This window comes from Ochotona princeps, chromosome 25 (genome assembly GCF_030435755.1).
Source record: "Ochotona princeps isolate mOchPri1 chromosome 25, mOchPri1.hap1, whole genome shotgun sequence".
Lineage (NCBI taxonomy): Eukaryota > Metazoa > Chordata > Mammalia > Lagomorpha > Ochotonidae > Ochotona > Ochotona princeps.
In genome coordinates, this window is record NC_080856.1 from 7228776 (window position 1) to 7242868 (window position 14093).

A 14093-nucleotide genomic window follows, 5' to 3' on the forward strand; every position below is an offset into this window, starting at 1 on the left:
ACCCTACAATCAGCAACACCGTCATCTTCACGTTGACTCCAGTGATACCATCATAGCTCTTCTCTCTGCTTATACTGCATCTCTTCCTCTCCTGCCAGAATGTCTCTTAAACAGAACACACATTATGACAATTGTTGCACAAACCCCTTCCAGTCACCCACCCCACCCCTTGCACTGAGCATCACCCACAGCCATGTTCTAGAGAAGAGGCTGTGTGATCTGGCCAAAACTTTCCTTTAAAAAAATTTCAAAGGCAGCGACAGAAGCAGAGACCTATCTTCCTTTCAGTGGTTCACTCCTCAGATGGCAGCAGTTGCCAGCGCTGGGCCACATTAAAGCCCTCTAGGTTTCCCACTGAAGTGGCAGGAGCCCAAGTGCTTCACCCATCTTCTACCATCTTTGAGACACATTAGCAGGGAGCGAAGTTGGAGGTGGAGCAGTCAGGACTGTAACATGGCTTACCACAGGGTGAGAGTTTTTTGGACAGCAGCTTGACGACTCAGCACACTGTAACACCCGTCACACCACTATGTGTGTGTGTGTGTGTGTGTGTATTTTTAAACACTATTGGATTACTCCTCCTACCTTTCTCCCACCTAGACCGTGTGGCCACCCCTAAGTCTCACTACAGGAAGTCTGAACATTTTACTGCTTTTTTTTTCCCTGTGGCTCACTCATTCTAACTGCCTGTTTAGGTGTCCGTCCCAATGTCATCGTTTCAAATGTGCTTTTTATAACCATGTTGTAATTTCTAGTAACATTAATCCATATTATATACTTTCCAGAACATTATCTCCAATTAGAATTCTTTGTAATTTAGGATGTTAAGCTTTTTTTTCTTTGTCCTTTTTAAAATGTATGTCTATAAAAAGAAAGCTCTTTTTTGTTGACTTAAATACTGGCTAGCTGACTAGTTGTAAAATATATGCAAATCACCTGAGCATTGTTTTTAAACGACTGTCTTGCTTTTCTCTAAGTTTTACACTGGTTGCTAAGGCTTTTGTGGCATCATTTGGTCAAGGCAGTTGATAATAACTCTGTTTACCTTCAAATCTGGCAGGATCTTAAGTATATATTCATTTTCTTTGATTAAATGAAGCTCTGAGGTTTGTTTTTTTTTTTTCCTTGACTAACTAGCAGCACCTTTGGCCTCTGCTAAGAGCGTTTTCAGCAGAGGAGTTTTAATCCTTAATCTTTACTGAAATTGGATGGTGGCAGTTGCTAAGCTGCCAGCTGTTAACATGATCCCTTCTGTAGAACTATAACATACAAACCTGAATGTTGTGGTCTCCGAAATCTCATAGTTAGTGCTTACACGTGTGTACATGGACAGGTGTTAGGCAGTTGGCAACTGAGAGAAAAAATATGAGATTTTCTACATCAGATGTGAATACATGATGAGACCACAGCCACTGAAGCTGTCCTGCCAAACGAGTGAAGCCGAGATCTGATTGAAGGCTGTCTGCAGATTACCCTTCACTTCTCAACAAATCCATTCTCTACAGAGTTATTAAGAGTGGATTGAATTTAGGATATTACATGTTTATCATTGCTGCATTATTACTTGGAGAGATTTTCAATTTCAACATAGCAAATCATGTAAGCTTTGTGCAGTAATACACAAGTAAGCTCATAATGAAAATAAATACAAAGTAGGAATAGGTTAGACCACCTGTTTCTCTGTAAAATTCTGGAATGTGATGCTGGAACTGAGGCTACAAGACTGCCTGTAATGGGGAGTACAAGAGCTGGCCCCCGCTGCTAGTGATTGAAAAATGTATTTTAACTGTTAGTGCTAACATAACTTTCAGTTCTTTGAGGTTCAAATCCTGAATAGTCTTGTTCAAAACACTGGCTAGCAAAGAGTACTATAACATGTACCTGAATTTACAGCAGCAGTTCGTTGCAGAGTTGGCTTTGGGAATGTAATTTACCATGACCTTGTAAAAGGGTGAGTGTGGCGCCCAGCGCTATAGCGTAGTGGTTAAAGTCCCATATGGCCGCCGGTTCTAATCTCGGCAGCCCCGCTTCCCATCCAGCTCCCTGCTTGTGGCCTGGGAAAGCAGTCGAGGATGACCCAAAGCTTTGGGACCCTGCACCCACGTGGGAGACCCGGAAGAGCTCTGGGCTCCTGGTTTTGGATCAGCTCAGCTCCAGCAGTTGTGGTCACTTGGGGAGTGAACCATCAGATGGAAGATCTTCCTCTCTGTCTCTCCTCCTCTCTGTATATCTGCCTTTCCAATAAAAGTAAATATTTAAAACAAAAAGGGTGGGTTTGAAGAAAAGCTAGTGGGTTAGCAGAGGAATTTAAAGAAATGTGAAATATGGCATTATTTAATAGGAGTTAGAGCCAGGGGTCGGAGAATCAGAAGGATATAAATTAGGCATTAATACCCACTGCCTTCTGCCAGTGTACTCCAGAAGCCAAGCTGTACTGTTTCAGTTGTCTGGGAGATCAGATTTCCTAATTGTTGGGTGCTAGCACTACCAGTTGTTGGTATTTTGTTACTTTTCCATCTGCACTGTTGTTGTAGCTCTAGGCCCAATTATCTGTAAACCTTCTGGATCTATTCAATGATACTGAAAAGAGAAAAACATTAGAAGAATCACATGCAAATAAAACAAGATAATATTTTGTCATTTAAAGACCATGCCTGTAGAAATGGGAGATTTCCTCTCAATAGCTGGAGTTAGAGGTTTTGTTTTTTTAATTGCTTTCATGACTCAAATTGGTAATTAATGTTTCATATGTCTAGTATGTTAAAGTAATTGCATCACGTAAAGCTAGCCAGGAATACAGTTCTTACTGCATAAAGCAGCATCCAAATCTGTGGTTCAAGATACATGAAGGAAAGAAGCAGGATTACCATCAGCTTTTTACTTTGGATGTCTTTTACAGCTAATTTTTAAAGCTGCATCTTAAATGACAAGCAGATGTTTAGTATTTTAGGTAGATTAGATTCTTTAGTAAATGACAACATGAACATATCGGACATATCAGTAATTAAGTGAGAACTTTAGAATGTCATTATCTTTAAGAGCACAGTAGCTTCTGAAATCTATACTCCAGTGTGTGTATAGGATCCTGTACAAATAGACAAATGCAGTGTCTATAATGAGACTTAGATGCACCCCCACTTCCTTTCTTTCTCAGTTATGTATTCGTTTGGTAAGCATCTTTACCAACACAACAACTATGTAATTAGTGTGCAAAAAAAAAAAAAAAAAGGAAAAAAAAGAAAACTGTAAAGAAACAGTCCATGAGAGTGGAAAAAATGAGAAACTGGGGGAAAAGAAAGTGAATCTAGACATCAGAGAGAGAGAAGGAAAGGACCAAGAGTTTTCAGTTCATTTGCAGCACATACGAACAGCATCCAAAGAGCAGTCCATTTTCCAAGGCAGTCAGATGTCTTCAGTGTACAATAACACATGGAGTCTGCCACCTGCCGTGGGGTGACTCTTGTCAGACATCAAAAGAGGCTACAGAAGGACAGTGGTTCCCTGACAACTTAGTCACAGGCAAGCCTTGTGCTTGGTGTCCAAAGCAAGTTTCTCGCATTCTCTCAAAAACCTTTAATGCTTGTATATTACAGAAAATCAAATGAGGTTCTAAGAGTAAAATTAATTTGTGTAATGTCTTCTCAAAGTAAGTTGGAAAGAATAGGAAAAAATCAGGAGGAAAAAAAAAATCCCAGGGAATCTAATATTTGACGTGTCAGACTCATTTGTTCAATGGGATGTCCCCTCGCTTTGCTTCCAACTGAAATGCTGTAACATTGCTGTCTTTAGAATGGCCTTTTCTGATCACACTTCAGAAACCGATTCCTTCAGTGTCTGCCTCTTTTCTGTTCTTGATTTTCTGAAAAACAATTCACCACCCAAAATTTTTTTTGATACCTCATTGTAATTCATCTTTCCTTTCATAAATTCTTGGATGAATTTATTTATTCTGACTCTGTGACATTATTGCGACCTCCGGCTTAGTAAAGATAAAGATGTCCAGTAAAAAACTGCTGAATGAAGAAATGCGTGAGTGATGAATAAATGAAGGAGTAGACACCATGGAAGAAAATGGAAAACTTGCACAAGAAAAACAAGCTCGGCCATCTGTCACTGTCATAAATAAACAACAAAGACTCATTCCCAGATCTCTGGAAGACAGCGGGAAATGGCCCAGTGTTTTTTGGTTTTTTGTTTGTTTGTTTGTTGTTCTTTAAAGACCGGGTAGAAAGAGTGGTGTCATCTTCACCCTTAACTATTTGTGATAATAGCCTTTAAAGAATTTTTTGGACTATATGTACTCCAAAACTTCACCATGAGCTTACATAATTGTAATCAATGTAATTATTAACATGTGACTTTTAAACCTCTCAAAAAACATGCCCAGCAGTGTTTATTCAGTCTGGTGGTATCAAACTTAACATGAGTACTTGACCTGCAAGTGATTAAGTTGGAATTTGTTAGTTCACTGGCATATAAGGTCTAACTGTAATTGGCAAGTAAAAGTTGCTTTCACCTTTGAGCTTGGTTTGGAAAAATGCTAAAAGTTAATAAATAAAGTTAATAGATTGTATGAATTAATAAATCCTAAAAATTAATAAATTTATTAACATATATGGTTATATTCTGTGTAGGGAATTTTCTGAGACGTTAAAAGCTAAATTTATTTAGTTTAATGAAATTGATTTAATCTGTAAACTTTATTTTTTCTTGAGCAGGTGAGCCAGTACACCTTTGCAATGTGTAGTTACAGAGAAAAAAAGTCAGAACCACAAGAATTAATGCAGCTTGAGGGGTACACGGTGGATTACACAGATCCCCACCCAGGTAATTCTGAGTGTCAGAACTTTTCCTGCTGTGCACACACACATGAAAATCTTACAGAAAGCCTGTGTCTGTTCTGTCTTGCAGATTCCCCAAGATGAATAGGGTGCATGTATTTCCTAAATATCTGGGTAACTCTCTGTTAGCTTCAAAGTATCTGTTTTTTTAGGGCTGCTTTTTTAGCTCTAAAATAATGGTTCATCTAAATCATGAAAAATGTAATTGAAGAAAATTTGAGGACAATTCTGTAACAGTGCTTACAGAAACTGATTTATTGGAAAATAAAATTACAACAGAAACAGGATAAGAAGAGACAAGTACATATAAAAATATTCCAAAACGTGAAAATAATCCAGAATCTGAGACACTTTTGTTCTCAAGCGTCTCAGATGAGGAACCTGTAATTGACAAGTACTGGGTATCTGATATCTACAAATAGTAAGTGAACATATCAATACTAGTGAAATTAAGAGGATTAAGCAAGCTGGAGATTAAGAAATGTAGTTTACTAATTGGTCTGAATTAGAAATGGAAAATATCGTTTTCTAGTATGAGATGCCATTTTTCCTGACCTGTGTTTTGTGTTTGTGTGGGTATACTCATCCTCCATTTCTCCTGCCTATAACATGGTACATGTACCAACATGAGACTTCCCTCTTTGGCCAGAAGTTTCAGATTATGACATGCATTTCTGGTGGGTGTGTTATATGCCTTGAAGAATGCTTTCCTGGGCAAGTTGTATCTCTAAATGCTTTTAATTTCCAAAGAGCCTTGGAAATTTAAGCTTTTTAATGGTTGTTTCCCTTCAGTTCTTGGATTGTGGGTTTGATCCTCAAAGAAACATCATTCTAAGCATTCAGTTGCTCGTATTCAATGCAATCTTTTCCCTGAGGCCAGTTGATGCGTGAAAACTAGAAACTGCTGAGTATATACAGTTGTGATGATGTCTTTCTTCCTGTACAGGACTTCAGGGTGGCCAGATGTTTTTCAATGCTGTGAAAGAAGGAGATACTGTCATATTTGCCAGCGATGATGAACAGGACAGGATATTATGGGTTCAAGCCATGTACAGGGCCACAGGTCAATCTTACAAACCAGTTCCTGCCATTCAGACTCAGAAGCTGAATCCTAAAGGAGGAAGTCTCCATGCAGATGCTCAGTTATGTAAGTTTTGTTAAAAATAATTTATCAATTCATACCCTTTATGAGATATGCAATTGAGACAGATCGGTTCAATATTATAGTTTACATCATTAAGTAATTTCTAATTAAATAAAAGTAGTTCATGTTAGTCATCACAGGATCAGTTAACTAATTCCTCATACCTATCTGGAGTAAATGATACATGTGGAGTTCAATCAGGACTTTGCTAAACGTTGAGGTATTTCTAGGACTCAAGATTGTGAGAAAATTGCCCGAAACTTCTCAAAAGAAATTGTATTTTTGTTCATTATAATTTTGACCCGGATGTCTTATAAAAATGGGGACAGTACGGTAATACCAGGTTTGTGTTGATAAAATTCCAGAATATGAAATGACAGATTATCTCTTTCTAAAGTTCTTCGTAATCACCAAGAAGGATAGTAGGAATTTTCTCTGTTATAGAACAAGAAAGTCATAAAGCCAACTCGCCTTTTCCAAGTGCATTAAAATAATGTCATTTTCTATATATTATTTTGAATCAAGAAGTATATTTTACGTTTTAATTTACTAGTGGTCAACAACAAACTATATAGTAATGATAGAAATATTTCCAAAAACATAGCTTTAGTAATCACTGAAACAGATCCTTCAACTCACTAGGGTCTTATAAAACTTCTCTATTTTCTTGTATAATCATTCAGTAACTTTAGGCTCAAACTTTAATTTTTTTTTATTGTCAAGATTCTTGTCCAGGTGGGTCGCATCTTGATGAACATTATTTCTTCTACTTTTTCATCCATCAGGCATCTGCTTTTTAGACATCCTTGAAGATCAAATCTGAGCAATATCCAAAGGTGGTTTGTGAGATCCTTCTTTTTGTTGTTGTTGTTTTTTAACAAATCACAGAATATATTCATAATTAGTTTGGGATTTTTTTAGATTATAATAAAAACTAATTTGGGAATATAAATTTGTTAAATTTTTAATGGGCTTTAAAATTCTTATTTGTTCTTCCTTTCAAATTGGAAACAGGGTCATCTTCAATAACAAAATAAAGGAAGAGGATATTATGCTGGGCACTTTTAGTTTAGCCAAAATGTTGTCTCGCATTTTCTGCCTTCCCATTGCTCCTCTGGCCGTGCACATGACGGGCTATAGCAAAACAACAACAAAAAGTCAGAACTAAGTAGTTCAGAACAACTTTATTTCTTTGCAGTTGAAAGCATTTTAAATAATTTCTAACTTTTCTGTAAGCTTAAAGTCTTCTGTTCAACTGAACTTTGCCGTAGATTTAAATTCAGTGTATCAAAAACCCTTCTCTCCCTTAAATCATTACATTTCATCAAGAATTAATGAAGTTCCAGAGGGACTGTGTCAGACTGATGCCGTGCAAGGCAACGTGTAGTCCGCATTGGTTCTGTGTGTAAGGCCGTGGGTGTGGTTTGCTGTATTTGTTCCAGTCACTGTATGTTGTTGTGCATGCAGTGAACCGGCCGTGGCATCTTATAAAGAGGTCCGCATCATCTGTGTCCCTTGTGTGCTCACTGTAGGCATGTTTGAGTTCCCTCTATCACGTTTAGTGAGACCTTCCCCCCTCTTTTTTTTGCGGGGTGGGAGCTACAGTTTTGTCTATGCTTTTTATCTTTTCCAAAAAAATTAGCTTTTACTGATCTACTTTTGTTGATCTTTTGTTTCAGTTTCAGATTCACTTAGTCTCTGATTATTGTAATTTCCCTGCCTCCTTGTAATTTGGAGTTAGTTCTTATTTTTCTGATTCTTGAATTGTATTTATTGGATTGTTTATTTGACAATAAACAATAAACTTTCCAGTTTTTAAATGTATACACTTATGATAAACTCCCCTCTTACTACTTTGGCTGTATCCCATAGATTTTGATATATTCTCAGTTCATTTTCTCTTGTTTCAAGAAATGGTCTTATTTCCTTTTGAGTTCCTCAGTGTTCCAGTAGTCCTTGGGGAGCATGTTGCTTAATTTACAATTGTAAGTTTTCTGTTGTTCTTTGTGTTGATTTCTAGTTTTATTCCTTTCTGATCTGAGAAGTTAAATGGTATGATTTCAGTCTTTAACTATGCTGAAACCTGATTTTTGGCCTATCATAGAGAGTGTTTCATTGCTAGTTAAAAAGAATGAACTTTTCATTTTGTTGTATGTGCTAATAAGAACCCATGTTTTGTAGTTGTTGTGGAAATTCTCTGCCATCTGTTAGGCCTGTTTGGTCAGTAGGATGGATCAGCTTAGATATATATGTTGATTTTTCTGCCTGGACGATTTGACTGTTTATGAATGACAGTGGGATGGTGAAGTACCTTGGATTTTTGTAGTGGAGTCTGTCTCTCCTGTTAGGCCTCATAATACTCTCTCTGTGTATCTGTGTAGTCTTATATTAGTTACATATGTGTTTTCTCATTATTCTACCTTTTTGCTAGATTAATCCTCTTGTTAATACATAAACACCTTCTAAGTTTCCAATTTGTACTTTATTTATCTGGTCTATCTTTATCCAACCCTTTACTTTTTCACTCTCTGTGAATAATCACATGCAAAGGCAGTTTCTTGTAGGCAGCATGTCATCATTGTAAACAGCATACAGCCCCGTTTTGCTGTATTTTTTAAAGATTTATTTATTTTTACTTGAAAAGCAGATATACAGAGAGACAGATATTCAGAGAGAAAGATCTTCGATCCACTGTTTCACTCCCCAAATAGCCACAATGGCCAGGGCTAAGCCAACACAAAGCCAGGAGCCAGGTGCTTCTTCTGGGTCTCCCACACAGGTACAAGGTCCCCAGGCTCTGGGTCATCCTGCACTACTTTCGCAGGTCACAAGTAAGGACCTTGGTAGGAAGTAGAACTGCTGGGACATATGGGGATCCTCATGGATACAAGGCAAGACCTTTGGCCACTAGGCTACTGCCGCAGGCTCTTGTTATATTTAATCTATTATTCCAATCTGTATCTTTTGAGTGGAGAATATAATCCTTGTGTATTTAACATTAATATTGATTTAACAAAAACTAATTCTTGTCATTCTGTTATTTGATTACCGATTGTTATACTTTTCGTTTCTTTTTTTGCATCTTATTTTTTATCTGTAATTTGGTAACTTTTCATCATAAGTTTGGATTCTCTTTTTTTGTATCTATTCTTAGTGAATTTGTAGCATTGTAGGTTTTCATGGTTTTTTAGGTCTCCTTACAGGACTTCTGTAGGGCTGGTTTAATTGTCATGAATTCTGTTTTGCTTGTCTGGGAAATGCTTTATTTCCCCTTCACTTTATCTTTTCTTTTTCCTCCATCTTTTTTATTTTTGTTATTTATTGATTTATTTATTTTTATTTGAAAGGCAAATTTTCAAAGGGAAAAGGCAGGTCAGGGAGATGCTCTGTTTTCTGCCTCACTCCCTAAATGGCTGCAGTGGCCAGAGCTAGGCTACTTCTTCTGCTACTGTTATCTCCTTCTTTTCCCTTTTTCTTTTCTCTCTCTTTTTTTTTTTTTTTTTTTGTAATTCTTGTTTTACTATCGCTTCTCTGCCTTTTGGCTAAGATCAAGTATAATAATTCTTATTTTACGTTTTGCAATTTTGCAAGCATCGGTCTTCCTCTCTCCCTTTCCACCTTCTCTGCCCGCCCCCGACACCAGCCCCTGTGTTTTGTAGTAAAATGGTCTATCAGGTGTAGTGTTTTTTTTTAAGATTTATTTTTATTACAAAGTCAGATATACGGAGGAGGAGGAGAGACAGAGAGGAAGATCTTCCATCCGATGGTTCACTCCCCAAGTGAGCGCAATGGCCGGTGCTGTGCCGATCCGATGCCGGGAACCTGGAACCTCTTCCAGGTCTCCCACGCGGGTGCAGGGTCCCAATGCATTGGGCCGTCCTCGACTGCTTTTCCAGGCCACAAGCAGGGAGCTGGATGGGAAGTGGAGCCACCAGGATTAGAACCGGTGCCCATATGGGATCCCGGGGCTTTCAAGGTGAGGTCTTCAGCCGCTAGGCCACGCCGCCGGGCCCCAGGTGTAGTCTTAACTCCACCTTTCTGCTGTTAATGAGGGTCATGACACTGTTATCATAGGCAATAGTAGAAAGTTTAACATTTTGATATAATAACATCAAATTAAAATGAGTAGCTTTGCAAGTATAAATGCCTCTGTTTCTAATCCACTTACGTACTCTTTGTTTCTTATTTCATTGCTGACCTGTAGCTGGTAAGGGTAAGTACTTGCATGATTCTTTTGAAATCAGATCTGCTTAAGATTTTATAATCTGTGATATTTGAAGAAGACCATGATCTTGTTTGCAGTGTTGCTCTCCTACTTTCTAGCCAAAATCAGAATATTTAAGCTAGCTTTACCATTTATGAGACAAAGTGTCAGTTTACCACAACAGAGAAGTGTAAGACTCATCTAACACATGCCACTCATACAGGCATAAAGGTAATGGCTATGATAATATGATAACATTTCAAAAAGGGGTGGCCTGAGTTATCAGAATCCTGGCTCTGCTCCAGTTCCAGCTTCCAGTATGTGCACTGCGGGAGGCAGCAGGTGCTGGGGTAACTGATTTGGTGCCTTCCATCCGCATGGGAGACCTACATTGAGTTGCCCAGCCTGTCCCTGCCTCGGTCATTCCCATTTGGAGAGAAATCAGATGAAATCATGGTTTTGATATGTTTTTACTCTCTCTCCCAGTCCCTGTCTACCTGCCCCTCTTCCTCTACATAAATGTATTTTAAGTCACTGTATTTTACATAGAAAACACGTTGCATTATGCTCAAACTGAAAAAGAAATTTGTTACATCTGAGTTGTCACAATTGATGAGCTTAATTGGATGAATGGATTACGTGTACCTTGTTTTCTGAACTTTCCTTGAAATATGCATTTTAGGACGAAAGTGAGAGATTATTTTGAAAGCTGTATGTACTGTATGCTTAAGGAGAGTAAAAATAAAACAAGAAATATATAAAATCTAACATTAGAAGACAGCGTTATCTTTTCAGATATAAATAAGTGATGCACATGTATAGATTTCTAAGTAAGTGGCTCTGTTTTACTTCCATCTTGTAATTACTTTGTTCTTTGAAGTGTTTAACTTTCCTCCCTTTTTACTTGACTCCTGGGATACATAGAAATTCTAAAGAAATACTGAGAGCTAAAGTAGGCTGCTGCTGAATAGTTCTTCAACTTCACACATAGCTTGCCTCTGTGGCAGATTGACAAACATGCCTTGTTAAAACCATCCTCCTCTGCTGTCTCCAACCAGAGTGCCAACTAAGCTTGTTTCCACCTGCTCTGTCACGCATGTAACATAATACTGTGTGTATGTTACATAGTATAACATAGCACAGCTAGCTTCCAACAGTAAACTCATGTCAAGAATGAACCAGGAAATCTGCTATTTGATTTTTAAGGTCTGTATTTTTAAATTGTTAGACATTTATTTTCCAGATTGATCTAAAATGTTAAGTTTTTGTTTTATAGAGAAAGTACATGTCTTCCCATTGAATATATCACTTCTAATAAATCTGGGTATTCAGTATGTGTGTATTAGTGGCTCTGTATGTATGAATTGTCATGGTGTGAAGACATTACTTCTGTGTTACCTGCTGCAAGGGGCAAGATGTATAAATTCATACACTAGTTTTTACTTCCTTTGACCTGTGAAAAAAGCTCCTGTATAAAATATCTGTCAGACATGACTCTGGTCTTCAGCTGAAAACACATGCATGTCCCACAGATGTGCTGACCATTTTATCTGCTTTTAATTATCAATCTCTGAGAAACAGATACATCATCAGATATGAGGGATAGTTAACGCAGCAACAGGCACATAGAGGACGGTTTTTAACATATAGCAGTGCAGAGCACTGTACTGCAAAAGGGCCATTTGTTGTTTAGTTCAGCCCTCCTGTTAATCCTTATGATGCTGTCTCAGTCCCTGACATTAAATGGCCTCGTTGCTTCAATGTGCCCTTTTACCTGAGTCTTGTTTTCACTCTTTTATTAACTGTGTCTTCCAACAGACAGCATCCTTAGAATTTTATAGCAAAGGAAAGAGAAGCATTTCAGTTAAGTTTTTAAATATATATATCTCTCACATTGAGAACTCTAATTTTGATGCCTTCCTGGAATTGGATTTGGACATCTAGCTCATAGGTTTTATCGTGGTCAGTGCCCACTGAATAGGCTCCACCACTAGAGTGGGCAGGTCACCTAGGAAAGTCTTCATAGTGTTTCTTACATTCCCTGATTTCAAGTTTGTGATAACTGTTTAAATTCCTAGTCTGTTTGTTCTCTTCTCTTGACTTCCAAAAAACATTTTCCTAACAAAAATGATTGTTTTAGATTTTATTTTAATTAAATTTCTGTAAGTAAGACTTAGGGCCAATGAAAATGGTAACTTTTCTGTTTGGATTTTATTCCATCTACTGTGAGCACACCTAGTGAAGGTGCCACCTGAAGACACCAGAGCATAGATCCCACTGGTACTGTGTAAACTCCACCCAGCTCTTCAGTTACCATATCCCACCTCTGTTCATAGTATATAGGTTAATCAGCACAACTTATTACATTTTTGCTTTATGTTTTTAAGCTCATATCCTGTTTGTTTTGATACTTTTTATATCATTTTAGAAGACCAACTGAACTGGAACTTGCTGTTATCAGAGGACATTTGAATAACAGCACAAATTGCTTTTCACTAAAAATTGATCATCGTAATTGTCTGTGATAATCACCACTAATTGAAAGTAACCCAGTCTACAGCAGGTTCATTGTCTGAGCTTTGGTTCTGCTGCTGAGTAGAAACATGTTTGCTGTTTGATCCAGATGATACTCTGTGTCTTTTAAGAACAAAATGTAGTGGAGACTGACTTGTCCAGAAGTGAGGATGCAGTGCAGTGTGCGTCTCTACTTTGGATTGAGGATGGACTCTCGGTGAAAACTGTGGATGTGTCTTGACAAGGGGATGCTGGACTCTATGCCACTGTCTATGTCCACAGTGATGGATTCATGACTGTTTGTGAGGAACTGTGCTGTTGTGATATGGGAGAACTCAGTTGGTGGGGCTGGGGGATTATGGAAAGGGGTAAGGGAAATACCAGAGCCTATAGAACGGTATCGTGAACTGACAATAAATTTTTAAAAATAAATAAATAAAATGTAGGTGGACCATATCAAGAGAGAATTGCGTGGAAATATGCTTTTATAAAAGTAAGGAGCTACGTAATATTTAACCATTGTATTCTTAAAAATTAAAATACTTTGGGAGTTCCTGCTGCAGTGTAGTAGGCTGAGCTTCCACCTGAAGAGCTGGCATGCACATGGGCATCTGTTGGCAACCTGGCTGCTTCACTTCTGATCTGGCTTCCTGTCCATGCCCTGGAAAGCAGAAGATGATAAGTTCAAGTCCTAGACCCCTGAACCCATGTGGGAGACCCAGAAGATGCTCCTGGCTTCAGATCAGCCTAGCTCTGCATGTTGTGGCCAATGGGGAAGTGAACCAGCGAATGGAAGCGCACTCTCTCTCTCTCTCCTCTCTTTGTTATTCTGTATCTGAAATCAAAATAAAATAAAATAAATCTAAAAAGAAATTAAAAACTTTTAGCTGTATACATTTTACTTCCCTCCTGGATTTTATTTTCCTCTTATCGTGCATTTTACTTTAAAGATGTTGGGAACACTCATATTCGTTTCTATAATTTTTGTTAAAAAGCAAGGGCTAGCAAAGTAAAACAACTCTGCTTGTTTTTTCAAATGAATATCTGTGAACATACATTCCCCAAAATCTTGACATAAGCAGATTATTGTTATTTTTTCACATGCTTGTGAAAACTAATAATTTGCTGATACATGTCAAAGTATTTTTACGTAAAACATTTTTAAGGGTGCATGTGTCACATGCGGGAAAGAGCGGAGATGCCTGACCTTCCCAGTCCTATTTTGAATGTAGGATACTCTCTTAAGAACACATTTCAGTTCATGAAATTATTGACCTACAGTAATCATAGGTAATTTTTTTCAGAGCATTTAGTGCATTTGTTTGCCCTTTTTTCAGAGTTAATGTATTTGACTTAAATTGCAATCTTGAATATCATTTTTGTCACTTGT

General features: G+C 37.8%; 1 protein-coding gene across 7 annotated transcripts in view; it reads left to right on the plus strand.

The window, feature by feature from the left end:
• CADPS2 (calcium dependent secretion activator 2) overlaps positions 1-14093 on the plus strand; it is a 400665-nt gene that overhangs the window by 253267 nt on the left and 133305 nt on the right. For all 7 annotated transcript variants that reach the window (XM_058681317.1, XM_058681318.1, XM_058681315.1 and 4 more), the window contains exons 10-11: positions 4719-4827; positions 5788-5988. In XM_058681317.1, coding sequence (XP_058537300.1) covers positions 4719-4827; positions 5788-5988 — 310 coding nt within the window. The remainder of the gene's footprint in view (positions 1-4718; positions 4828-5787; positions 5989-14093) is intronic.